The sequence below is a fragment of the Haliaeetus albicilla genome, chromosome 7 (assembly GCF_947461875.1).
Source record: "Haliaeetus albicilla chromosome 7, bHalAlb1.1, whole genome shotgun sequence".
In the NCBI taxonomy this organism is placed as follows: domain Eukaryota; kingdom Metazoa; phylum Chordata; class Aves; order Accipitriformes; family Accipitridae; genus Haliaeetus; species Haliaeetus albicilla.
In genome coordinates, this window is record NC_091489.1 from 13,873,350 (window position 1) to 13,899,423 (window position 26,074).

The 26,074-nt window shown below is 44.8% G+C and overlaps 1 protein-coding gene across 2 annotated transcripts in view; it reads left to right on the forward strand.

Moving 5' to 3' along the window:
* The first annotated feature begins 4,808 nt into the window (after window positions 1-4,808).
* Window positions 4,809-26,074, forward strand: part of PPP1R14C (protein phosphatase 1 regulatory inhibitor subunit 14C) — a 53,357-nt gene continuing 32,091 nt past the window's right edge. Inside the window, exon 1 of one of the 2 annotated variants that reach the window (XM_069787003.1) lies at window positions 4,809-5,289. In XM_069787003.1, coding sequence (XP_069643104.1) covers window positions 5,005-5,289 — 285 coding nt within the window. In that variant the 5' untranslated portion in view covers window positions 4,809-5,004. The remainder of the gene's footprint in view (window positions 5,290-26,074) is intronic. The other variant, XM_069787002.1, reaches the window with a different exon arrangement.

The following is a 26,074-nucleotide window of genomic DNA, read 5'->3' on the forward strand; positions in this document are numbered from 1 at the left end:
CTCCAACGTAACAAATATTTGCTTTGTGGCATTATTTTATAGGACTGGTATTAGAATTACTGCTTTGACCACACGTATTACAGCAGGGAGTTGAGAAATGAGCTGGTAGTCTGTCCTTTACAAGAAAGGACAAAGAGCCAAACGCTGAGGAGCTTTTTCGTAAAGGCAAAATAAACTAAAAAAGTAGGGGTTTGGAGCATCAAAAGGATGGCTGCAAGAACAAAAAGTCAGCAGTGCTGGGAATGATAGATCAACACAAACACAGTGTCTTTGGAGTATGGAACATCAATATTGCAAACAGATGAAAAGCGATTGAAAATGAAAACAAAATCATAATATGTGTGGGGACACAAGGAAGTTACCAGTCAGAGGGAGGGGCATTAATTAGGACATACAAAGTAGAAAATCACTTAGAGACACAGAACCCATTAACAGCTCATAGCCCCAAGCTTAATTCAAATAGGAGACACAAAAATGGCCCTTACACACTGTCTGACACACACTGGCTACCCCTGTCATGAAAGCAAAGCTTACTTCTGCAGTGGCTCATGAACTGTGGCAGTATCCCCCTGAACTGCTTTTGCTTATTGATGGAGAGGATGGCAACGCTGATCCAGACAAGGCAATGCACAAGCGTGACCCCAGTACCCACACCACAGGGGTGAAACCTCTTCTGAGCTGAGTGGGGTGTCAAGGCTCCTCATTGATGAAACACTTTTCTCACACAAAAATAACATTAAATAACTCAGGACAGTGTCTTCGGATTCCTCAGACACAGTCACCAGGCACAAGACAGGCTATCTGGTTGATGGAAGTTTCTGATAATCGTGCAAAAGAGAAGCCCTGTGACAGTGAATTTCACTAGTGTGCCTGGAGCGAAGCCTCACAGCTCACCAATGAGATGCCGTGCAGAGCTCTTAAATGGCAGGGTAGCCAGTAGACAAACTCTATCTAGCATTGCAAAAATAATGGAGTCTATCATTACACATGCAGGAGATTCCCTGGCGACTACTAACTCAAGTATTTTGTTAGCAAGCCAGGGAATGCAAGCATGAAACGACTCCTATGATTCTGAGAACATGTAAAGGCTAATGTGCATTTCAATAAGGAAATAAAATCACCAACTGGTGGTATTTTGCAGTTTTAAACAATTCTGGGTTGCTGAAAATCTCTAGCTATGAGTCTTTCGCTGGACTCTAATTTCTTCCTGAACACATCATCATGTGAAGCAGAAGCCACCAAAACTACATACACGTGAATCCCTTAAAGAGCAAATGCCTCAGGAAAATAACAGATGCTAAATTGAATGAAATTTTATGACACATACTGGTTTATTTCAGAGTCCAGCCACTTCTTATTTCCAAAGGTGTTCAGAAAAGAGCATAGAAACATCTAAGAGAAACTGCTACCAAACAGTGGAAAGCCGTGGAGAAGAGGCAAGCCTTAGGGGTCCTTCCTTCGAGCAGCCTCCGGGGAAGGAAAACTTGTGGAGAGCAGCATAAAAAGGGGTCTTGGTTTTGGCCAGTGTAGTATTTGACAGCATAGGAGAATGGGGATTTAGACTATCGCTGAAGATAACAAGCCTAAACTTTGTTTCCTAAATAGCAAGCTTGCCTAGAGAAGAACCTTTCAGCCACAGAAATGAGTCAACACTGACATTTGTGGCCAGCACTGACAGAAGTGTCAATTGTTTAGGAAGAGAATAGACCTGCTGGCAAACAGGGTTCCTAAAGATGAACAGGCAATTAATGCTCAGGGCCTTGAACCCTCAAGGTTCACTGCATAAGCCTCCTGAAAAATTAGTCCAGATGCTCTTTAATATTTTCTTTGGCTAGAAAACAGGCTAGGACCATGCAATATGTGCATGGGAAGTGGATACAGCTTCATGTTGCTTATATTCACAAGAGATTCCCACATCCACTGTTTGGGAAAGAAACATAGGGAAGTGCAGGTGATGCAAGTGTTCCTCTGCCTTTGGTGTTTCCTAACTCATGTTGTCTGTTTGCTTATCCTGTCACCCAATACAATGTTCTTGTGAGAGAGACCTGGACATGATCACACTGAGAGAGCACAGTACTTCAGTGGTGGTGTATTTTATCTCTCCTTTGGTTTTATTGATCAACCACTAGCTTTAGGTGAAATGCAGCACTGTGATTTTGATTTAGCTGCTGGAAGACCCTCGCCTTTGAGGCCTGATCTCTTATGCCCTGAATTCATTCCTCAAGGTAGGTCTGAAAGCAGAGCTGAAGGGTTGGGAACGATTGTTCCTCCCTCAGCCACATTTACTCATGTCTTTGTTATGGGTGTAACCATTAATGGTTCCATTGTGGTATGGAGAAGTATTTGCGAGGAGACTTCTAGCTCCAAGAAATGCTCTCATACGCCTCCGGCCACTCAGGAGTGAAGTAGAGATTGTGCCCGCACAGGGCTGTGTTGCTCGTTCCCAGGATGTTAGCAGATCTAAAGGGGTTTGCTCAACTTTGACTTTTAAACAACTAGATCTTTCTTTCAAATGAAGCAAAATCATTGCAGGAAAGATTCTTGGCAGCACTTTTTGCCCTGGCTTCCTGAGGAATGCACTTGCTTCGAAAACTGAATGAAAAAACCAGTGGCACATAAAACTGCCTTATGACAATGCTGGCAGTTCTACCAGTTTCTCATCCACCCACGTTTACCAACCACTATGCATTATGTTAGAATTGTAACGTTGAAATGATAGCCTCTGAGGACATGCTTTTTAATCACCAGTACCTCATTTTCTACTTTAGAAGTGTTGCAGAAGTGCTATTTTAATAGCGGGTGCCAGCTTTTAAATGTCTGCAGCAATTATAATGTCCTATTAATAATAGTATTGAAAAAGTCCTTCAGCTGAGACTTTCTGGATTCTCACACTCAGAGTCAATGAGAATATTTTAGCCATCTGTACACCTGATATTTGCTACAGCAGGGAACAAAAATCTCAGTATTTTCCAGCCAGCTTAGTTCCAGTGTGGAACACTTCAGCATTCATTTGGCTCCAGAAAATGTCCTATTATGGTGACAATTCGCGTATTCCTGCTTTATATCCTATGGTACAGCAAGTATGATGCTTAGTATGGTTTTAAAAAGCCTTTTGTGCAATATTTACCTTCTTTTGCATGAATCCGTTTTTTTTTCTCTCAGCAACCGAAAACAGAATCAGTCTATAAAGATGAAAATGCTCTAAACAGGAAAGTTTCAAGCTTTGTGGTTGAGAACATCAGCACCAGACTTCCAACATGACATGCAGAGCTGAAGACCCAAATTATAGGCCACTCCAAACACAGAAGTTTAAAAGACAGCCACTCCCCTCTTTCAAAAACTCCTCTCCATCTTTTTGGTTTCTTTAAGAACAAGTTGTTGACAATGTCTGTATTTACCCAAGCCCAGATTTATAAAAGCCAGGCAGGCAGCACTACCCAGCTGCAGCTGGAAGTCGAGATTTCCTTGGGTAATGGCAGAGAAGACTGCCCAGCAGATAGGACAGGCGAAGTCAGAGTTGTGAGATGTGGCTTTCTCTCAAGCTCTGCCTGCAGCCCAGCCTTCAAGTGGGAGCTACGCTGATGCCTGCTTGCAGTTGCTCAGTATCTCCGAAAATCACGTGGTCCCTAAATACAGATAAAGAACTTAACTTTGTATGCTTTGCTTTGAAAAGCTGGTGCTTTTTTAGATGAAAATCTAAAGCCATCATAGCATTTAAGACCAATAAGAAGATTTTATCTCTTGATCATATTAGATTATGACCTCTTTAGCAGCACAAGCTGAATTTTACCTAAATAGCTTGGTGAGGCTCAAATGCCTCCTGCTAGCCTCTTGTTCAGCGGTGTGTCAAATGCAGAGAGCCGAAGAGGCTGGAATGCCACCGCAACCAGACGGGCACGCCGAACAGCAGCAAGGATTTGACGGAAGCAGACATGCCCAGGTAATTACGGCCGGCGATCCATGCCCCCTTCCCCTCTGCCCCGTGCTGACGTAAGTCATCCTCCCCCAGGTCAGCGTGGGCAGGGGACGGTCCCCACAGCCGTACCCGAGCTTTGGGACACCGGGCACTTCCAGTCCCCGGTTTGCCTGCGCAGGGCCTTGGCTTCTACCTCTTGTCGCAGGCAAACCTCTTTGCTAACGGGGACGGCCCGGGACCCCTAACCAGCGCCTGGGTTATCTTGGCTGCTTGCTTGCAGTCACAGGCAGGTTTTGGTGCGTGGGATGGACCACCGGTGATTTCATGCGGTGCCTCCTGCGGGACCCAAAGCTGCTGTAAGCACTAACGCTAACCGGTGCCTTTTAGAAGGACGGCCATCTCCAAATGGCTAATTGTTACGCTAACTGCTGATAGCTCGAAATATTTGCTTTCTGTTTGGGTTCACTGCCCTGAAATCATGCATCCCGCCCCCGGAGAGAAGAAAACGATCGCATTCAGCGTTTTAGTGCTGCGGATAAACAATATTTATAAACGTAGCGTGCATGACGGGGCACTACTGCATTTCCTTAAAAAAAGCAAAAAAAGCCAGAAACCACCACCCGGCAGCCGAAGTCCCCGGGGAGCCTCCGGGGATCGCCCTGCCGCGGCCACACGCCGCTCCGGCTCCGACGCCGCCCGGGAGGCAGCCGCCCGCGCCCCGCTGGCACCGGGGCGGCCCAGAGGCTCCGCCGCCGGCACCGGGGCTCCCTCGGGGGGGGGGGGGGGGGTTGCTGCCCGCTCCGCTCCCCGCTCCGCTGCGGGACCGGGACGCTGTGCCGGCGCGGAGGGGCGGGGCGGGGCGGAGCCGTGCCGCCCCGCCCCTCCCCGCGGCTGTCCCCGCCCCCCGCCGGTTTGGGCCCGGCCCTCCCGGCGGCGGGGCCGGCTGCGCCGCTCTGCCATGAGAGGCTTTAAACGGCAGGTGCGGGGGAGCGAGGCACACGCGCAACCGGCGGCTGCTGCGGCCCGGCGGTAGCGGCGGGCGCCTTTCGGCTCGGCTCGGCGGGAGCCGCGGCGGAGCGGAGCGGAGCATGTCGGTGGCGACCGGGGGCAGCGAGGCGGCGGCGGCAGCAGCGGGCGGCGGCGGCGGGAACCGCGTTTTCTTCCAGAGCCCCCCCCGCGGCGGCGGCGGCGGTTCCTCCGGCGGCGCCTCCCGGGAGGACCCGGTGTCGGCGGCGGCGGCGGTGGTGCAGGTCCAGCAGCGGCGTCACCAGCAGGGGAAAGTGACGGTGAAATACGATCGGAAGGAGCTGCGGAAGCGGCTGGTGCTGGAGGAGTGGATCGTGGAGCAGCTGGGGCAGCTCTACGGCTGCGAGGTGCGGGGCCGGGGTGGCGGGGTCCCCCGGGGCGGCCGCCGCAGTGCCCCCGCCCGCCGCTGCCGCCCTCGCCCCCCCTCCCCGCCCGGCACCCTCCTCCTCCTCCTCCTCCTCCTCCTCCTCCTCCTCCTCCTCCCGCCCCGAGTCGCGTTTCGGCTGCGGGCAGGGGAGAGCTGTCACCGCCACCTCCAAATGACATTCCCGGCCCGCCGCCCCCTCCCCTGCCGCCGCCCCGCGCCTCTGCGGTGCCCCGCCGGGGGGGAAGGTGTCCCCTGTCCCGCGGGGAAGGTGTTCCCCCGTGTGTCTCCCCCCGCGAGGTGAACGGGAAGGGACCGCCCGTTGGGGGACAGGCGGCGGCTGCCACACGGCCGCGCACGGAGCGGCCCCTCTTCCTCCCGGGGGGGCGGGGGCCGGCGGCTGCGGCAGGTCCGGGGGTACCGGGCGGCGCCGGGTTCCCGCGGCCGTGAGCCCCGGGGCGACGTTCGGCCGGGGGCCGCTGTCCCGGCAGACTTCCAGGGCAGGGCGGGCCGGGGCGCGGAGGGGCCCTCCCCGGGCCGGGGGGGTCGGTCCCCGTTAGAAGGGAGCCCGCCGGTGTGCTGCGGGGGGAGGAGGAGGAGGGGGGGGGGAGCTGCGCGGGGGCGGCTGTTGTGGAGGAAGGGCGCCGGTGCGGGTACGGTCCCCGCTAGCCCGTGGTTTTGTATTAGCCCGGCCTCCAGGAGCGGGGTAGGTACCAGCCAGGAAATTTCAGTGAGCAGTTAGAAGGTCGCTAGGGTGAGGATAGAAAATGCTGGGCAGGAGGTATCTGGTTTGTAGATGCAAAACCTGTTTTTCTGTTGCTCTGGGCAAAAAGCGAGTGTTGCCAGAATGAATTTTCTTCTGTAGAGGACAAGCGAAAAGGAGGGTTTTTCAGGATTATTCAGAGGGATAGTAACAACGCGTTGTCTTCCATATAGAGGTGAGAATGTCGTAAGTAAAGCAAGTACCAGTACTTGGTTTTGTCAAAGCTTCCTCAGAAATGTAGACCTTCTAGTGCCCAGGGGGTCCTACCTCCCTGCCACCTTGAGTATTTACTGTTACAAAGGATCAAAATGTTAAGTCTAAACTGCAGTTTGCACATACTTTTCCCCTCAGTAGTCTAATTCACTTTTATTAGAGACTTCTGAAGTGAGATTTGTTGAAGCCAAATGTGAATTTTGCAGCTAGCGTCTCTGGAGCCAACATCTCACCCCAGGGTTCCCGGGTATCCCAGAGCTAGGAAGGCAAGAGTTTGACAGCCCCTGAAGTGTGGATGTCTCGAGTGGATGTGAGGGCCTAAATAACCAGGCCTGAATATCTAGCACATACATAATACAAATGTTTAAAGAAACTGCCTTTCATCTCAAAACCAGTTTATCAGCAAATTTGTCAGAAGGACTTGCCCTCATAAAAAATGTGCATGTGACAAGTTAAACCTTAACTATTCACATCCATGAACTAAGGGAAGGAAAGATATGAATGGAAGCTCTGGTTAAAAATAAGCAGTTGTTACTCTTCCATCTTGGTGTGACTTGCCTTTCCAACCTCATGATTTGTTAGGCCACATAGCCTGTAGGCTGCAAGGATTTCTCTGAGGTCAGAAGTACTTGCAACTGTTTGCATGAACTGGTGATTTTGTGTCTGCGTGAGCTGATAATGCACTGAGTAGCAGGCCTACTGGATCTATTGCCTCTGGTTTGACTCTGGTCATTCAAAACCACCAGACCTGTTTGGGCTCTGTGCTGTGTGCTTTTGACATACAGGCATAGTTGTTCTGCATGTAAGAGAAAGGTTGTGATACACGGGCCCAAACCAAGGTCCAGAGGAATTATTGCTCTTCTTCACAGTAGTCAAATAACTGGCTTGCTGGAGGAAAAAAAAAATCTTTCATTCTTATTTTGGTTGCCACCTCTGACTGAAATAGGAGGCCTGCTTTAGAAGGAGGGCTCCCCATTAAGATGGGCACCATATGTGGCTGCATAAAAACTGTTTTGACGATTTGGTTTCTAAGGTGACTTTTGGGGGAAAAGATGGTTTGACACAGCAGATGAAAATGTTTTTAGATTGAAGATTGAGGGCAAAACATTTAAGTCGTCTTCTGCTCTTTGCTGTTATGCATGAACTCTATCCAGTGTCAGCATGGATGACAGTAGTGAAAAGGTCAAGCAATTAATATGCTATCAGAATAAAGTTGAAGATGCATGATGAGTGTAGTGATTAAAGACAATAGCCATTTAATGCAAGATGCTTTGCTTGAATTACTCTTAGGCTTACAGATGTAGATCTCGGGCTGAAACTTAATCACCTATGCAGACAGTTAAAAACCCTGTCTGAAGGCAGGTTGGGGTGGGGGGAGGTGGGAATTGCTCGCTTTAACTCCTGTGGAAGATCTACTGTAACTTCCTGATGTGATGACGCTTAAGTTCTGAAACTGAGATCTTCCAGAATGTCAGAAATAGCCATCAAATTGCTAATCCTGGAAGAGCTACCCAGTGTCAGTGTTCCATTGCTATTCTGATTCGGAGCTCTGTTTCTAAGGAGTAATGCGCTCCATTCCTCGGAAGAGCAGAAATAAGTAGAGGGTGCTTGCGGCGTGGTGCACTGAAAGTCTGCAAGAACGCCTGGGTGTCTCTTTGTGGGATTGTGTACATGTAGTGCCTGCTCACTATTTCCATTTAACGTTTTCTATTAAATTATGCTGAGATTCATCAGTAAGTGGATAGTCGCAGAAAGACTCCCTTTATTCAAAGGTAAACATGTATTCATTGTCTCTCAAGTACTTGCAAGTCAAGTCAGCTATAAGCCTGTCTTGGCTTGGTGAAAAAGTTTAGGAGACAAGGTTGAGAAACAAGGAGACAGGTTTGTTTGTGTTCTTTTTCTAGTGGATCTTGTCTTTAGTGGTACAGTTTTAGGTTTAAAAATTGGACAGCGAGCAGGATAATGGAGTTGGGGGGAAGTAGTTTAGAAGGAGTTCTTTGAGAGTATTTTTGATGTTGACCACGGATCCGTGATACAAAGATCAGCTTTAGAAGGGTTACTTCCACATGATGCAGACTTGAGGGATAAAAACCGGCCTGAAATAGCAGGGCCAGAGACTCTTAAGCAAGATTTGTTTGGCACCAAAACCTGTCAGGCTAATGTACTCAGGTCAAGTGCTTCAGGTGAGTGTCAGTCTGGCTGTTTGCTCCTGGAGCTGCTTCATTAAAAAAAAAAAGAAGTTTTATAACCTGTTTTGTTCTGGTTTCTATGAATGCTGAAACTGAGGTTGTGGTCACAGATTAGTATATTGAAAATGGAGTGCCTTAATTGCAGGCCTTGAACTGACTGCACTGTTGACCTTTACTAGGTATCTTGTTTCTAAAAATAGTTTCTCAACAGATGCTTCATGTTTTGGGCTCAGTCCATTATTGGTTAAGAATTGCTAAATAATGCTGCACAGAACAACTTACATCATCACTATTCATTCCCTGATGGTTTGCAACTTGTAGTTCAGCATGAAAGTGATGACAGTCTAGTTCTCCAGTTGTATGATCTATGTTGTGTGCACCTGCCAAACTTGTACAAATTTATAAATGGAGAAGAAAAAAGGGCCACTGGATTTGTCCCCAGAAACCATTCAACTTTGCAGGTGAATTAGTGTGCTCAGGGGTCCTGTCTACCCAGAATTACAGCATTTGCTATAAATGGCAGAATGCTGGAATGAGCGCATTGAGGGCATGCAGATTTTGCAAAGCATTAGTAAACAATGAAGAAAGATTTTGCTTGTGCTATGGCTTTGTTGCTGGGTGTTTTTTAATTTAGAGGCTTGCATGTACAAATCAAATGAGCCCTTAGATTTTGCACTCTAGAAGTTGAATGTAAGACTTGCCTGCTAATATGAGGTACAGCTGAGCTTAGTTGGATAATCAACTGTTTTATTAGAGTATGTTTCCTTATGTATGGAAATAAGTGCTTGGCAAAGGATATGATGTTGGTCTGGAAGTAATAGGGAATTATGTCCAAGCTTACCCCTTTTCCACTCCAGGGCAAAATACGGTGGAATTCTGTTTAAAAATTCAGCGTAAAAGAAAATATAGCTGGAGGAGCTGCCCATAAAAGCCCCTCAAGCCTTTTCTTTAAGAGTATAAAGCCATGCTGGACTGAGAATTGTCATATATAAGAATCTCTTCCACCTCCTGATATGGGTACTGCAACAATGAGAGTGGCATGAAGCTCTGCAATGGATAAGGGATTTCATGTTGGCAGGGCCAATCTGTGGCCATTAGTTTAAAAAAAAAAAAGTACTGGTGGGGTATGGGAGGGAAGGGAGCAATTTAACTTGGTCCTGCATGGCTTGAGCTCCCTTCCCCTGGGTCCTCTGTGACTGCAGTGCTGGAGAACACCCTCTTTGGCCGTCTTCCTGAAGCTGCTGGGATGTGCTAACAGTGTGCTAACAGCTTTTCCCTCATATAGCATCAGAGAGTCTGTTGGTCTGTACCCGCTTCAATTTGAACTGGTTGGTGCTAGACAGGAGAAGACAAAAGGAAGGTCCTTATCTAGGCTGGAGAGAATAAGTAAAAGTAAAAACTTCCTAGCCTTCCATTTCCTCTCCTGCTGCACAAATGTTTTGGCCACAGTGGAAAAACTAGTGGCAAGGTGTGAAAGGTGGACTGAGGGTTGTAGGGAAGGTGAGTTGTGTGTCTTGTGTCAGGCTTTCTGAAAAAGATGGGATTTTGCAAGAGGGATTCTAGTCGCTTAACCTTGAGCTCTGAACAAGTTAGTTGCCTTGACTATATTTTCAGAACATTTTCTCCATACTGAATCTACTTGCAGACTGATGGGTATTGGTGGTCTACCAAGAGCAGTGCTGCATATGCTGAATAACTGGATGGCTGTACAGGGTATCAGTTCCTTTGTGCATTTGCATCCGAACGGGCACATCCTGTGGTTTGGACACAGTTGTGGCTGTTTCTCTCCCTTCTATTTGGGACTGTATTTATATGGGGCACTGACCTTCTGCACAGTATGGACCATCTTCTCCAGCCCACTCACTCATGGGTCTGTGGCTCGGCACACCCCGCAGATCCTGTGTGTCTGAGGCAGTTGACGTGGTTACCAGTGATCTCTTTTGCTTTGGATTTGGAAGACTGCCGAATAAAATGGTGCAAGGACTTCAGGGCCAAACACTTCCCCCCACACCCAAACATCCCATCCTTTCCAAAACAGCCTGGTCAGCATGCTGCTAAGGCTGCCGTGTAGTGATGTGGACCTGATGGTATGGTATGATCAGGTACTACTTATTCCTCAGGCTATGGTGAGGTAATGTTTGAAATTTGTTATTCCTTTCTCAGAAAGGCGTTTGGTAAGGAAATCCACTGAATAAAACACTACAGAAGCAAACATTTGCTGACTGACTGACTCTTTCAGGAGACTTCTAACTTGGACTAAGATCTCACAAATGGTAACTGCATGTGGACTCCTTTCTAAATGGATCAAAACTGGAAAGAGTCTGAGAGGGGTCTCGGAATTAGAGTGTCACTCCTTGAAAGGATGCAAGTCGGTAGGAAGCGTAATAAAGGATTTCTTCAGGAAATCGAGTATTACAGTCTAGATGCATTGGACATAGGCAACACTGGTGTAGCAAAGGCTTCTTATATCACATGGCAACCACGGAAAGGCATTTGAATCCCAAGAGTAGAAAATAGGAAGTCCAAAATGGCCTATAAAATGCATGTTGCTGTAAAACAACCCTTGTAAAATGCATGCTGCTGCTTTCAGAGAAGGAATGGGCTTAAGTACCTGTGAGGGTGCCAAGCACCTGACGGCGATGAGGCCAGAGCCTTTTGTCCCTAAATGTGCTGCTTAAACTTTGACCTTAGGTTCTAAAGACCCTAATATAGTAGGAAATGTACCACCATTCAGCTACTTTCCTCCTTTTTACATGCAAAATTTGCACTACATCTCAAAGGAATTCAGGAAAATTATTTTTCTACTATTTGAGCTTTGTATAGTCTGGATGTCATTTCTGCATTGGTCATGGTCCATTGTTTTATCTTAAGTAGCAGCAATATTCTTGACTTCTAATTTAGAAGCTTTGCAACATAAATCTTTATCTTCCATCAGCTATTCCGCAGTGAATCTTTTGTCCTTTCTCTCTCCGTTCAAGATTCAACTGGTCTTTTTGAAGCGGTAGGTGTGGTTGTTTTATAACATAGCAGAGAAATAATTGATTGCTTACATCACTTAAATTTTTATAATTGTACTTCTTATAAACAGTAGCTTCCAACCGTTGTGGCTACAAAGGCTCTGCTGCCTTTAGGCAAATTGCTTTATATAGTCAGTGCTTGATTATCCAGGGTAACAAGGGTGAGGCGTGGGGAGGGGGTGGAAGAGAGAACATGGATACAATGGAAAAACCGTGGATTAAGAAAAAAAATCGTCAACTATGCTGCAAATCATGCAGCGAACATACAGCTGAAGGGGGAAAAGGGGGAATCGGTCATTAATCTACCCCTTTCTCCCACTCAAGCTCATAATACAATCATCTATGTTGCTTTTGGACTTGAGCTTGGATGTGTCTGTACTTGTCGCAAAATTAAACTACAACATGGATGATCTATCCACAGATAGCTGAGAGCTGGTTATGTTGTACTTTGTTGAAGATGCTGGGCTGACTTGTGCACTGTTGGTCCCTTGTACCCCTGTATTCTGACAGAGTGGGATCTTTCCTGTTATTCTCATAGCTTTGCATTAGCTGATCTAATCTGTGCAAATGCCTGAAACAAAAATAACCCTGTTTAAATGAGGAAAATATGTATTTCATGGCACATCTGCCTTGACTTAAAAGGCATAGGGAATGTTTCTAAATAGGTGCTGTATCTAAATAAAAAGATGATGTTAAATGAAGGCTTAGTTCAAGAACAAGTAGTGTGATAGTTTAGGGTTGTCATGAGACTAAACTAATTCCCTGTTGATTCATGCCTTGCAAAGGCTGGCTGAACTCCTGTTTGCATTCTCGTAGTTCTCCCTTTTATGTTCAGCCACTCAAAAGGTACTGTACTTGGCCCCAGATCCAACCAAAAAAACCTGAACAATTTTGTAGTTTATAGTACTGTGCATAATGTGTGAGGCAGTTTTCTGAGAGTACAGGAGATGCTGATGAAAAAAATATGCTATCCTGTCTCTAACCTGATTCAGTCTGAATTATGGTCACCTTGTCTCTTGTCACCACAGGTGATAAAGCAGCAGCAGTAATATCAATCTGTTCTTCCAGCAGCCTTGTGTCTTACCTGCAGTACAAGAAAGCCAAGTTATCATTTTTCCCTTCCTTTTTTATTTCCCTTCCCTACATCTAACTCCAGAAACTTCTGTTTGACAGCACGTATTGAGTAGGTTAGACGTGGCCATCCATCTGTGTCACCACAACTTTTGGCTGCCTGTGGTAAAACACTGGCAGTTTCTTTTGCTGTCCCCCGTGTGACATGTGGAATGATCGAAGTCAAGATTTCTAGAAGCTACTAATGTTGGAGAAGGGGGGATAAAAATCTTAATTGTATGCAGTCTGTACAGCAGCAGTATGACTATATTTCAAAGGTAGAATAAATTTAGCCTGTTAAAGATCTTGGAAGAAGGAAACATTTGGGCAGAGGTACACACTGAAACAAATCAAATCTTTGAAGTGATAAGTATTTAATTCTGAGGACCACATTTGAATAGCAGAACTGCTCCCCCCCCCCAGGGAGCATGATATCTATTCTAGGAACCAGTTCAACATGGCATCTTTAAACTATTTTTTGGGGAACACGCAGATCACAGCCCCAGAAGGCATCTTGTATCTTTTCAATCCATTTATCAGTAGCACATATCTAGTGGATCTAAACCTGGAGAAAAATCATAACATGTATTATAGGTCTTTAATTATTAGAATGCTGGTAGCTTAATTCAATGCAATTCTGTTCAGCATGTGGAGCAAAGCTAGTACAAAAGATAGCATTGATTTAAAGTGGCCTAATGGTAAGTAAATGGCTAGCTTGTGCAGTGGTGCTAGTCTACAGGTGACACTTCCAGTGGTGACTAAGATGAATTCACCTTTCTGAGTGTGCTGCCAACAAGGGGTTCACACACTTCAGTCCTGTGTGTTGGGCTTCATAAATGCAAATGATGGCACAATCAATGCCTAATGAAAATCCTTTTATCGGACTGTCTTAATAGGATTACTTTCCGGAACACAGAATTGGGAAGGATCTCCGAGGTCACAGGGTCTGCCTTCTCATTTGCAGATAAGCTCTTTGCATTTGGTATCACTTTTTAATAGAGTAACTCAGTTATATGATGTTTCCACATTATTTCATAGATTTAAATATACCTTTTAAACGTTTTAGACACTAGGCTCTTTCCCACCCCCTTCATAAAACATAGAAAGACATACACACAAGACCAATGCTTGCTTGGGATGGACTTGCCTGGACTTTCACTCTGGGGTGAGGTTTAAATAGATTATAAATGTACTTTACTGTCTGTCCTTACTCTGAGCATCATCAGGCTCAAGTCATGACCACAGTAGAGGGGCGTAGGTATCAAGACAGTGATTCTGCTGTGGGTCACTTACTACCTTATAACAAAATCTGTCTTTTGAGTAGATGTCTGCAGACTCTGGGAGAAATGTGCCAACTAATATTTCATGGAATTAATTTAGCGGTACTTGGAAAATATATGATGTTAGCTGCTCAAAATCCTAGCTTATTTTAGCACTTGAATGATAACTTCTTTGAAGTAGATAACTAAATTAACTCTAGCATGGTACAAGTGATTTGTTCTACTTTAGGTGACTGATATATAACATTTTGACACATTTACTTTAAACACAAAGAATGCCTTAAGCTTTTACAATTGGTTGCTTTACATTTTAAAAGATAATACCTGAAGCACATTACGCTTTTTTTTGTCAGAAAAGAAGTCCAGATGTTCTAGAATAAATTCTTGGGTCTTTTTGGTTTTGTTATGCTGGTAGTAATCATGCCATTCTAGGCTTACTGTCAAACTCTGTATTCCTGTTTCAGGTGCACTGAGGCAAAACTGTTTAGTCTTCTTTCTAAGAAAGTTAAAAAAACTCCCTAAATTTGGATTATGGTTGAATTCCTCCTCTTAACAATGAAAACTGAATCCTCTCTGAGTGCTGAAGCTAATGTGGGGAAGAGTGCTGGTGGGAACTAGCTCACTGGCAGCCAGAAGCATCTTGGCTCTTACTTCAGCTGTTACTGTAGTAGTAGTTTACTAGTCTACATAGCTAAAGATGTAATTGACTTGCTTATAGGTATCCAGCTGCTATTTGTTTATCAAAACCAAATTCTTACACAGAGGATTTGCTTTAGTGTCTTGAAGTAATTCTGATATCCAAAGAATGCATTTATATGAGGAAGCAAGATATCAATTCTTTATTAATCTGGAGGCTGTCTTGTCTTGGGTTGCCTGCAGTGGGGGCTTCCGGGACTTCTTTTGTAAAAGCAAACACCTAAAGAACCTTTCCCCTTTGTGTTCTTTTTCAGTAGGTCTCTGAACAATTTTTCCTGTTTGTTTTTTTAAGTTTATATCAGATTTCGCCTTAAAATATGTAATGACTACATTTGATATTCAAATTGTTAGCTCTTATTCTGAGTTAGTAGTTTGCAGTGCATTGGATGTAGCAGGTAGAAGGAGGCAGGACTGTGTGCCAAAATACCTTTTTGGGAATCTGACAGTGAGAAGAAGCACTTGAATCAAAGAGGGGTCCATACAGTCTTTAGCTCCCTTCTCCCAGGGTTTGTTGTCCATGGTGGGATAGTCACAGCAGATTATCCCCCTTCCTAGATCTGGAGCTGTTTGGTGAATTAATTTTGAAGATCCCTCAGGCACTCTTCACTCCCTAGGCAAGTCCCCAGACTGCAAGGTAGAAGTGGTGTGTCTCGCCTCTGGGAAAGAGGAGTGTCTGCTTTAAAGCGTGTTAGAACTCCTGCTGATATTTCTTGACACCAGTGGACCAGGGCCAAAACTGACTGCCAGTCCCTAGCCTGTCTGCTGCTCGAAATTAGTGTCTTGGGTGGAGGGAGAGGTCCAGCAGTCATCACTGTGTAGAGCACACCGCTATGCCCAGGCACCACTTGAAGGAATGACTTGCTACAAACCATGAGAAGCTATCAACATCTCTTACAGACTAAACTTCTTCAAGAAGATTATGTTGCTCCTAGATTCTGTGGGATGCGAGAGCCCTTGTTTTGGTACCCCTGAATAAAATATACCTCCTGGCCTCAGAAGGCAGACTTCTTGTCTCCAGTGTCAAATCTGACAGGACCTAATACTTCTGGCTAAAGAAATACTGACGTTTGAAAACTGTCTCTTATTCCAACCAATAACACTTTAATTGGCTGGTAAGACAAAAATGTGGTGAGAACAATGACTGTGTCTGTTGCTTGATGTACCCATGCTGTATGACTTTTATTGCACAAGTCGATTTACACACAGCTTCTCAGTGTAGAGAAAATCAATACTGGAGACTAACAGATTATTTTTATGGGGCTGCTGAAGCTGAGGTAAGGAGAGCCATTTAGAGGCCTCATCTTGCTTGCTTTTTCCTTGTGTTCTTTCAAGCGACCTGATGGAGTAATTAATCCTTGAAGTGCCCCAAGAGGCAAACCTACTTAATTGCACTGGTGTTTAGCCTAATTTCCCATAGTGCAGACGACCTGGTGTTGATCCTGCTTGGTTGAAATGTTTTCTTAAATTGTTTTCCTTGTGTCTTTTTCACCTCCACTCTTAAAAGAAGGCAGTCAATCTGTCAAATTTGACCTGGTGTGGAGTGGTGCCAGTCATCAGGGGTCACACTAGGAGAGACTGTGGCACCACCATGGTGTGAATGAAGGAGAAAACTGATGAATCTCAGGGCTCCTCTAAAGTGATAGGTCAGCACTTGGGAATCTTAAGCTAATGTTGTATGACTTTTATTCCTTTCTGAAAGGAAAATGGATCTTTCCAGAGGCTAGAAAGTCCGTTCCAAGCATGGCATGTGCTTTCCAAGTGAAGCTGTATTAGTGTGGAAATGCAAGGATGAGGTGAGGTAGCCTGTAATGGTAGAAAACCTGCACGTTCCTCCTGCGTTGTCTAGATGTGGAGCTTGGAGCACACTCAAACTTTGCTTCCATGTAGCATAGCTTGCTCTCACAAGCACTTTTTCCTTTAGACAAGAAGTCCTTTCTTCAGCTTCTCTGGCTCACCATTGCTCTCCATGTGGTGCAACAATACAGTATGGGCTTAGCTGTTATCAAACTATTGCATTTTTCCCATATGCAGAATTATGTACAAATTGCAGAGAAGCAGTCAACTGGGCTTCTGTTATTTGGAGGTGGAGAGTGACCTGCTACTGTGAATCAGGCAGAGGGAGGGATGTCCTGTGACTGCAATGTGGAAAGTCATTCCACTGGCATAATCCTCAAAGTACCACCATTTAGAAAGCTCCTGATGGCTTAACTTCCTGTGCTTCTCAAGGATGACTATGTAACAGTGATTTAGAGTACAAAATGTATTTGCTCATACCAAACTATTTCTGCCCTCTGTGAAAGTGGATGATGACAAACAACATGATGTGTCCTTCCTATCTGCTTTGGAGTGTTTAACAGAAGTGACAATGAACATAGACTTAGCAAGTCCTATTTATATATCGAGAACACAAGGCATTTGCTTTGGAGACAGCACTTGATTCTTAACAAATGTCTTGCTGAGATTGGATCCATGTCATGGTTATGGTTAGGAAGTGCTGAATGCTTCCCTCTTCCTTTGCTCAGTGTAGTTTGTGATCAATGCCTCTTCTTCATTTAGCAATTTTACACTCTAGTGATTCCTTTAGACTTCTGTAGAGATGCACAAATTAGACAACAATTCCTTAACCAGCATGTTATGGGTGTTTTTGGATAAGCTGAAGTTGTTTTGACAGTTCAGTTATGAAAACAGTAAAATACCAATGTTGGTACTAAAGAAGGCTAAATGAAGTCTAAACCTGACTGTGACTGAATGTCAGTTCCTTCTCTATGCTTACTAATGACACTGCAGTTGCAGAGTGCAAGATTCTTTCTCTGCATAATGAGCAGAGGTGTGTTTTTTTTCTTAAATTAACCTTATGGGTGAATGGAATGCCTGATGTGATGTATTATTATTGGCAGGTTTTTTAGGGGAAATGGGTATTTTGGTTTCCTAAAGTATTTTCACTATAGTCACATCTTCCCAGCAATTGATTTTAGTCTGTGTTGTGATAAAGACAATAGAGAGCTGTGGCCATTGTAACAGAGGATTAACTTTGATAATAAAAGTTATGGTCACCATGAGGTGTCGAGTTCTCAAAATTCAGAATCTGATGGCATTTGGTCTTGTATTTCTTGTGGTGCTTGTTTTCCATAATTGAGTAGCAATGGCATGAATCCCAGAGAACTTGCTGCTCCACCTTGTGTCTTGCCCACACCTCCACCTGCTGGCTACATCCCTACTTTTACTGCCTGTGGCTCTAGGGTAATTTACTCTTAGGATGCATACCACAAGGACTCATCTCCTGCCTTGAGAACTGCTCTGAAATTTAAGTGCTTGAGAGGATGGAGTGGTTGGGAACTCTTTTGGCAACCCTTGTCCTAGAAAGTGCAAAGATTGCAGTTTTTGATAGGGCTCTGAGGAGACGGGGATTTTCCCACCCTTCCTCCACCTACTTCACTGCCAGCAAGTGGGGATGAAGTTCTGCGCCAGCAAGTTCTGTGCTGTCCAGAATACCATGTCTTTGACTAGTGGAGAATAAATACTCCTCTCTCCTCTAGAGCTTGCTGCTGTTTATCTCTGTAATAGGTGGTAGAAGGATATCCACTACCTCTCAACCAACGCTTAAGTGTTGGGTTATCAGAGGTAGGCAGGATTGGAGAAGTGAAGGAGAAGATGGGAAGTTGGGTGGACCTGGAGAGGCAGGAGTAAGGTAGAGATGGTAGAATGCATATAGAAAACATATAGTAGGCTGCCTCCCTTGTCTTTGTTTTTCCATGTTACTTTTTTCACTAGAGTGTACTTCTGATCCAGATATGTGGGTATATGTCTCCTTGCCTAAACTCTGCTGGCTTGCTTCTAGCAGCAGTAGTATGGGCAGTAGAAGGTGCCAATTTGATAAATGTAAGTAATTATTCAGTAGCCTGCTTTCTTCCTGTGCCTCCAAGTCCCTGATCCAGCTTGTCCCCTTCTGTCTTTCTCAAGACTCACAGAAGTCTTCACTGTAGTAGTGGAAGAGAACTTCAGAAGTTGGGGGTTGCAGAGACAATGAGATTGACAGTAGTTTGTTATAAGTTTGCTTCTCTTGCTCTAGAGGTTGCTTTTCAGACAAGTGGGTGTTGGAATTTTGTATTTTAGGAAAGCTTGTTTGAATAATGTTTAAAGCAATGCCAGTATTGGAGAGTCTACTGAAAGTGGATTAGAAGGAAGAGTAATATGATCACTATCAACAACTGCTGGCCTTTCTACAATTAAGTGAGGATGTCTGTACTTTTAACTCTGAAGGCACATGATGTATCCAAATGCTTCTAAAGAATTTGTCCAGTGTTTTTTGTGACTTCTGTATCAGATCTGGGCAAGTGTCTTCAGGTACACTTGTGCATTTGCCACCTCACTCCAAGCCTATCACCAACAGGTGAAATGATCTTTGTAAATGGCTTTTCCTCAGACTTTTCTGGGCTGACAGATGTTCAGTAACATAAATCGTTTACGGTCATAAGGAGTTTCTCATGGAACAGAAACCACCAAGTCCAAATGTCTGAGGTACAGGCTATAGCAAAAATGAAATAATAGACCGTTTTGAGCTGATGTTCTGCACTCTGTGCCTCTTGGAGGCATGTTACAAGGCAAATTTTTAATAGAAGCAATTTTCCACTCACTGAGCCCAGCTTAACACTTACTTAATTTTCATACTCCAGCTATGGTACAAACAGTGTTAGAAAATGATGGTCTTTCAACACTAGTCTCAAAGTGACCTGTTCACCCTGTCACATCCTGGCATCTGCTGTTATTCCAGACTACTGCTATTTTCTCATGCTTTTAACTTTTTAAAAAAATCTTTACAAAAAGGCAAAACCTGAACTATGCATGCAATTATTTCTACAGTGCTGAACAGGAGCACTAGGGATGTGCTTCTGAAACACTGCAGCAGGCTGGCTGCCTATGCCTTGAAAAAGCAGGCTTCTTCCCTTCTGATTTTCACAGCTGCAGTGTTAAGCATAAAAGCAGTGAAGTTAGGAGTATGTCTGACTGTCCTCCCACACTGGCTTGTTTTTCATGTTGACTCCATCCTGTATGATTGTTTCTTTTAGCAGTCATTCAGGTTTCTGATTTTTTTTTTCTTTTCAAACAGTCAGTAGCAAATCAGCGTGAAGAAAGTTGCATTAAAACCTACCCTGGGAATTTTTTTGCCCCAAAAGACAAAATACACGGACGAGGCAGAAAGAAGGGAAGCCATCCGTGAGTTAAAGACTGGCTCGCAGAGGAGCTGTGCGCAGGGGTAGTTGGCTTTCAGCTCAGCTGCTGTAGATGGAGTCTTTGCTTGCTGTAGGGTAAGGAGAAGGGGAAGAATAATAGCAAGCAGAGGGTGCGTGTTATAGGAGGGGAATTAACATATGCAAAGACATGCCTGCTTGGCATTGCTCTGACTTGGTGTCTGAGATGCTGCAGGAAGTGAGACGTGGAGTGGAAGCTGGGGGGAAAAGGAGCGTGATCTCTTCTCTCCTCTCTCCTAATTTACGAACCCTCCCCTCTCAAATCTTGTAATGCTCAGGGTGGAGCAGCAGCGATGCTGAAGCCGATTTCTGGTCAAAACGCGGCTGCTCTGCAGATGAGGCTGGCTGGCAGCAAAGGAAGGAAAACCCGAGCACCCTTGAGAAAGGAGGAAGGTCAGCAGCAGCCCTGTGGCTGGTTCCCCAGTGTCGGGTGGGAGCCGTTTCTTGCTTGAGCTTAGCTGGGGATGTCTCTGCCTACAAAAACAGTGTTTGGTGGGCCATCTTGCTTCTCACTGTCTGTTTCATGCAGTGGTCTCGCGGTGCTGTGGGGGGGGCTCAGGCGCAGTGTGCGGCCCTGGGCCTTGCTGCCGGTCACCCAGCGTGCTGGCGTTGCGCCTGCACCGTGCAGGGAGCCTGAGCAGGGCCTGTCCCACCCCGCAGCCAGGGACACCGGGGCAGCCCCAGCCCCTGGCATCTCCCTGGGGATGGGCCATGGCCAGGCTGGGATATGGGCTTGGCTCAGGGCGGGCAGTGGCCGGGCAGGGCTGGGGGGAGCTGGAGGCCGGCCCTGCTGTGGTGTTGCACGGGCTGATGGCCCCCGGGGCTGACGTGGGGTCCCAGGCCATGGCGGAGCTTCGTGGGGCCAGGCCCCTGGGGCCCTGGCACTCAAGTGAGTTTGACTTCTGGGACTGGCTCGCCCATGAGCGGACCTTGCTTTAGGATGCATTCTTATAAAAGCCTTTAGTCCTGGGTGTGTCTTAAGGCTGTTGGGGGCAAATGTGAGAAGTTTGGCCTTGTGGGGAGAGCTCCAGGTCTGGAAACAGGGCTGTAATGTAGGGGTGTGAGGTATGCTAACATGTGTGTCGGAGACTGAGTGTGTCAAGCTGTGTTATCATAACCAGAGCGGTTGCATGGAGCCTGTTGAGAAGGTGTGTGTAGCACCATTAATTTAGTTTTTATGTAAAGACTCATTTTTTTGAAGTGCCTTTGTTCAGCCATGAAACCTATTTAAATGTCAATTTCTGGAACAATGTTTCTTATCTTAATTTCCTCCTATCACAACAGTTTGATATGCTGAAAGATTCTGCTTGCCACAGGCTCTCAGTGCTGAGGATGAAATAGGTGTCTGTAAGGTAAAGTAGGGGAAGGGAAGGGAGAGGAGGGAGCAGGCTAAGCCCAGAACCCATGAAAGCTGTGTGGAGGGACTGCAGTCCTGTTGGGGACTGGGGACTGGCTGGAGGTGTTAAAAGGAGGAAAGATGGTAAGAGCCTGAGTCCTATTTCTGATCCAGTATTCCTCCAGAAGTCAGCTGTGCAACGCCCTCCTATCACTTTGTCATGGAAGTGTAGTGGCAGATAACACACGATAAAAGGAAGTACAGGAGCTGATGGCTCTTCCGTTTGTATCTTCATAACATTGAGTACTGCCTGACCTGCAAAGATTTCTGCAAAGATTTATGTAGGTAAGTGAAAAAGGAATTAAACTCATTGGATAAATGTTTGGGGTTTTTTTTGCAGCAATGTAAGTCAGTCTTGGCTGCTGCTGTGTTAATGCCTTAAAGGAATCTATCAGCAGGCTAATGGCAGCTTTGAAAACAGAAACTTATCCTGCTCCATCCTATTTATCTCCAAAGAGATGAATATTTCCAATCCTAATGATCCATTTAACTGCCAGTATTAAACAGACATATCAAGAAAAATTATATGCAATTAAAAAGGAAGAAGCCTGTTAATGTAACATTGAGGCTCTGCAATTGAGAACAGTCAAGCAACTGGAAGACAGGTTTTTAAAACTGAGGTTAGTTTTAATTTGATTCTTACTCACAGAATTTTATTCTTCCCGTTTCCCAGATAAATATTTACATTGCTTTAATTCTGAAGCAGTCAGTCTCAAGTGCTCAAAGGTTAATGAACAGAGCTTCAGAACTAAGGGCTAGCTAAGTATTTCTTCCACGTCAGAGATGGAAATAATCACTTTATGACTTGCCCAATGTCACACACATACTTCATGGTAAGATCCTACTGTAAGGTTGTTGAACTCATTCATGTAGTATAATTGCAGGACTACCTTCATTCACTATCTGTAATTCCTGTTTCCTAAATGTGGAGCTCTTCACTCTTTTTGAGAGCACACATCCTTGTGAATTGTAAACTTCTGTAAGCCCTGGGTAGCAGTCTTGTAGTGTATGAGTGAGTTTGGTGTTCAGTTGGCATGTTTCTTCTGTGCGCAAGTGTTGTATGTAAAACACAGCCAGATGCAGCCCAGATGGACTAACCTGGGCTCCCAGGCCTGGTGCACTCATAAGCTGCTTGGATCACTGTGTACCTAGGCACTTCAGTCCCATATGTCCGTTGCTAGGACTGCTGGTGTCTTATTCCCATAGCTTTTTTGCTGCAGTAAACTGAGCTGCTCTGTGTTTCCCAGTGAATTGTGGGAGCTTGTCTGTCCTTGGGGCATGTTTTGAGGGGGAAGGGAAGAAGATATTGTGGGAAAGCATCAAATGACTAAAATTGCTTTAGGGCTATAATCAAAGGGCTATAATCATCAAAAGGTGGAAGAGTACCAGCCCACAAGTAAACAACAGTGGGGCTTTTGCCTGTAGCTCCAAATAGGCCGGGGTGGCTGGGAGTGGAATGCTGAGTGCATGGTGGACTACTTATGTGGGTAGGAGCTCATTAGGAACAAAGCATGAGTAAAGGCCAAAGCTGACTTGCTGTAAAACAAAGTGTTAAAAGAAGGCTGGAGTAGTTTCTTATGAATAAAAAAAAAAGTCAAACAAGACAAATACCATTGCCTTGGCTGCTAGGGCAATGTGAAGATGCTTTGATGTAAAACTTTGGCCCAGTGCTCAAAACAACTCTTATCACCTGAGCCAGATTGCCAGGTTGAATGTGTATATAACATAAGCCACAGAGCTGTGCTTACCAAGGGATGAGTAATTTTTGACTGCAACTTTCATTTACCCTCACTTGTTCCTCTTTATATTTGGAATCTTCCTTGTAGATTGGAAGCTCAACCAGCTGTTACTTCTCCTTTGGCTCCATCTGAAGTATTTCAGGATTTCACATGAATATTCCCTATTTGAGTGCATACATCCTGGATTCTCATAAATTATAAAAAGTAGTTCTTTTCTCTGTGTGTACTTTTTCTTTAAGAGCAACACTATGTAGGAACTTAAAAATTAACCTGCTTCCCTTACTGTCTTTGCATAAGTAGTCATCCAGAGCTACATCTGAAACCACAGGAGGAAATGAGTTCTGGTCTGCGTAGAAACAAGGTGAAACTGATGTCCTAATTTTTCTAAGTATATAATTGTTTAATCCCTTTATATTGGAAAATGGTGTTGTAAGTTTGTGTATTTTGGTTTTGAATATTTTCGTGTTACAAAGTGTCCTATGACTTGGCATGTCTTTATTCAGTGGTAGATGCCAAAGGCATTATATGAAGGTTCTTCAGCATTTTTAAAGTGGAATACAACTAAAAGTATTCTTGGCACAGCTCATCTCCTACTTGTAGCTGTAGATAATGGGGATTTTAAACAAAGGAATACTGGATATGTTTGATTTTTAGTGAGTGGCAATGGATTCTGCCACCTTCTTTTAACTCTCTATTCCACTGGCCAGTTAAAGCTTGGGTTAGAGTCTTTCCTGGTCATAAAATGCTCCCTGGATGCCTGTGTTCTGCTGTGCTTAAATCACTAGGCAATCGCTGCTGCACCTGTTCCATATTCAGTAGATTTTATTCTGTGAACTCTTGTTACGGAAGGTAGCACTGCTTATTATGAATGTAGGATTTATTAGGGTCCTGACTCCTGTACTTGGAACCATGTGTGCAGAACTGGACCCTTTGTGCTTTATCTAAGCTGCCTGCCTGTGGGAGGAATATGGGTACAGTGTCCTTTACATGTACCTTCTACAAGCTGTGAAGATGGGTTTGAGGAGGTTGCTCCATCTTCTTTTTTTCCAAACCATCTGGGTTTGGAAGAATTTGAGGAGGATTAAAAGTAGCTATTTGGTAGCTTTGGGCAATAATGAGAATGTGGGGTCCTCAAACAGTGTCCAGATGTAGCTACTTCAGAAACATCTTGACATTTTTCTCTTCTTTAGTTTCAGAAAACAGTTCTTCCTCCTCCAACCCTTTGTTGTCTTTGAGCCAACAGCTAGAGACCTCTTAAATGGCCCAAGCTGTCCAAGACCTCTGTCACAGGAAGGAGTCAGCCATTTCTGAAGCTGTTGCTCTGACAGTGAAGTTCAGTAAATGGGGGCATGCAGGGGTGGAAAGTGTTTGCTGCTGTTCATGAGGAATTTGTAATGTCTGACCACATGCTCATTCTGGAGAAATCCTGAAAGTGGTGAGGTGAACTTTAAACTCTGCTTTCACTAGTCGTTTGAATGAATAAGGTGGCTAGCACTAAGTGAAGGCTGGTGGGAAGGAGCTGATGATACCACCTTGTGCTGACTGGTATGACCCTATGCCAGCCAGTGCCTCTTCTGAGCTAGGTTTAGAATGTTTTGGCTTGATCTGCTGGAGCAAAGCTTGCCTTTGGAGGCTGCATATGTGTGCAGCCCAGCTCCCCTTAGTTGAAGGAAAAAGTCTATCCAGGATGTTGGATTCAGGCCAATTACTGCATGAGAATTCTCGTGCTGCTCCTGTATTTTGGCATGCTCGGTCTCCCTGACCAGCTCTTGGAAAAGCACTAATGTTTCTTTAGTATTTGAGGGTGTCAGACTACTCATCCAAACTTTTAATTTGAAACTGGGTGTTCTATTATTAGCTGTAGCCTGAAGTGATTTTCAGAATCCACCTGTCACTTTGATTATGCTGACTCTTTCCTTGTTTTGTTTCCTTGCTCATTGATAAGAGAAAATATTAAAGAAATGTGCATCTCTTGCAGCTTGTGGCTAATGTGGTATGCTAACATGTTTTAGAATGCCTAAAAAGGGAGTTTTAAAGAAATCTGATAACGTAGGTTGGACAAAGAATGATTGTGTGCAGTTGTGATGCTGCATGGAGAGTCCTCTAAAGCTCAGGCTTTTAATTTGGTATAAAAAGAGGTTTTGGGGCTAGCTGAGCACTGATTTACCGCTAGCAATTTTAAGAGGTTCCTCTTCTACTGCAGTAAGTCTTCTGAGCTGGTGCTACAAGGTACTTAAAAGCTGAGCAGGTTATTTTTATGGGCATAAACACTTTTTCCAAGCTCAGAACAGCTTGCTGAACCCATTCAAATACAAATCATGAAAAGATGCTTCTCTGGCCAATACCAGTTTGGACTCCCACTAGAACAGGGTTGGTTGTATTTTAAAGGCACCAAATGTATTTGTTTCCATTATTAAGCTAAAATGGCAAGCTAAAAGTGGCAGAAAATCCATGTGTGTGTCTTCTGCCATGCTAACTTTTACAATACTAGCTTAAAATTGGCCAGAGGGATAATGATATCATAGCATGATGATAACTGTAGAATTTAGCTGCCTATTTTCACAAAACTTAGAGACCCCCTGAGTATCTTCACTGAAGGGAAGATCTTCATCCTTTATTAGATGGTAGTGAATCCACACAGGTAAGCTAGTATAGCTTCCTGTATATTCTTAATAAGGGAAGAGCTTTATTTGGGCACCTGAGAATCAAGACATGAATTACAGGAAACCCATGCTTCCTTAGCTCTCGTGCTCCCTAACCCATGTCATTGTTTCTGCTCCATGTAAGAACAGGGATGAGGAATTCAACAACAGATGTGTTACATAGACCTCTCTCGAGTAGCTCCTATGCTGGTCTCTGACAGACCAGACATAAATCTGCTACTCATAGCAGATCATAGTGCCATATTTTTTTTAGTTTATGGGAGACAATGTTCACTTTAAAGTGGATGTTGTCTTAAAGAAAATTACCTCTTAGTAACAAGTCAGACTCTGATGTAAAACTTATTTTCAAGGTACTAGTCATCCCCTGAATCTACTTTGTTGATGTGCCATTTCATTAGCAAAGGGAGTCATTGCTCTTTTGTGTGCCACAGTGTAAAGTAACAAAAGAACGAA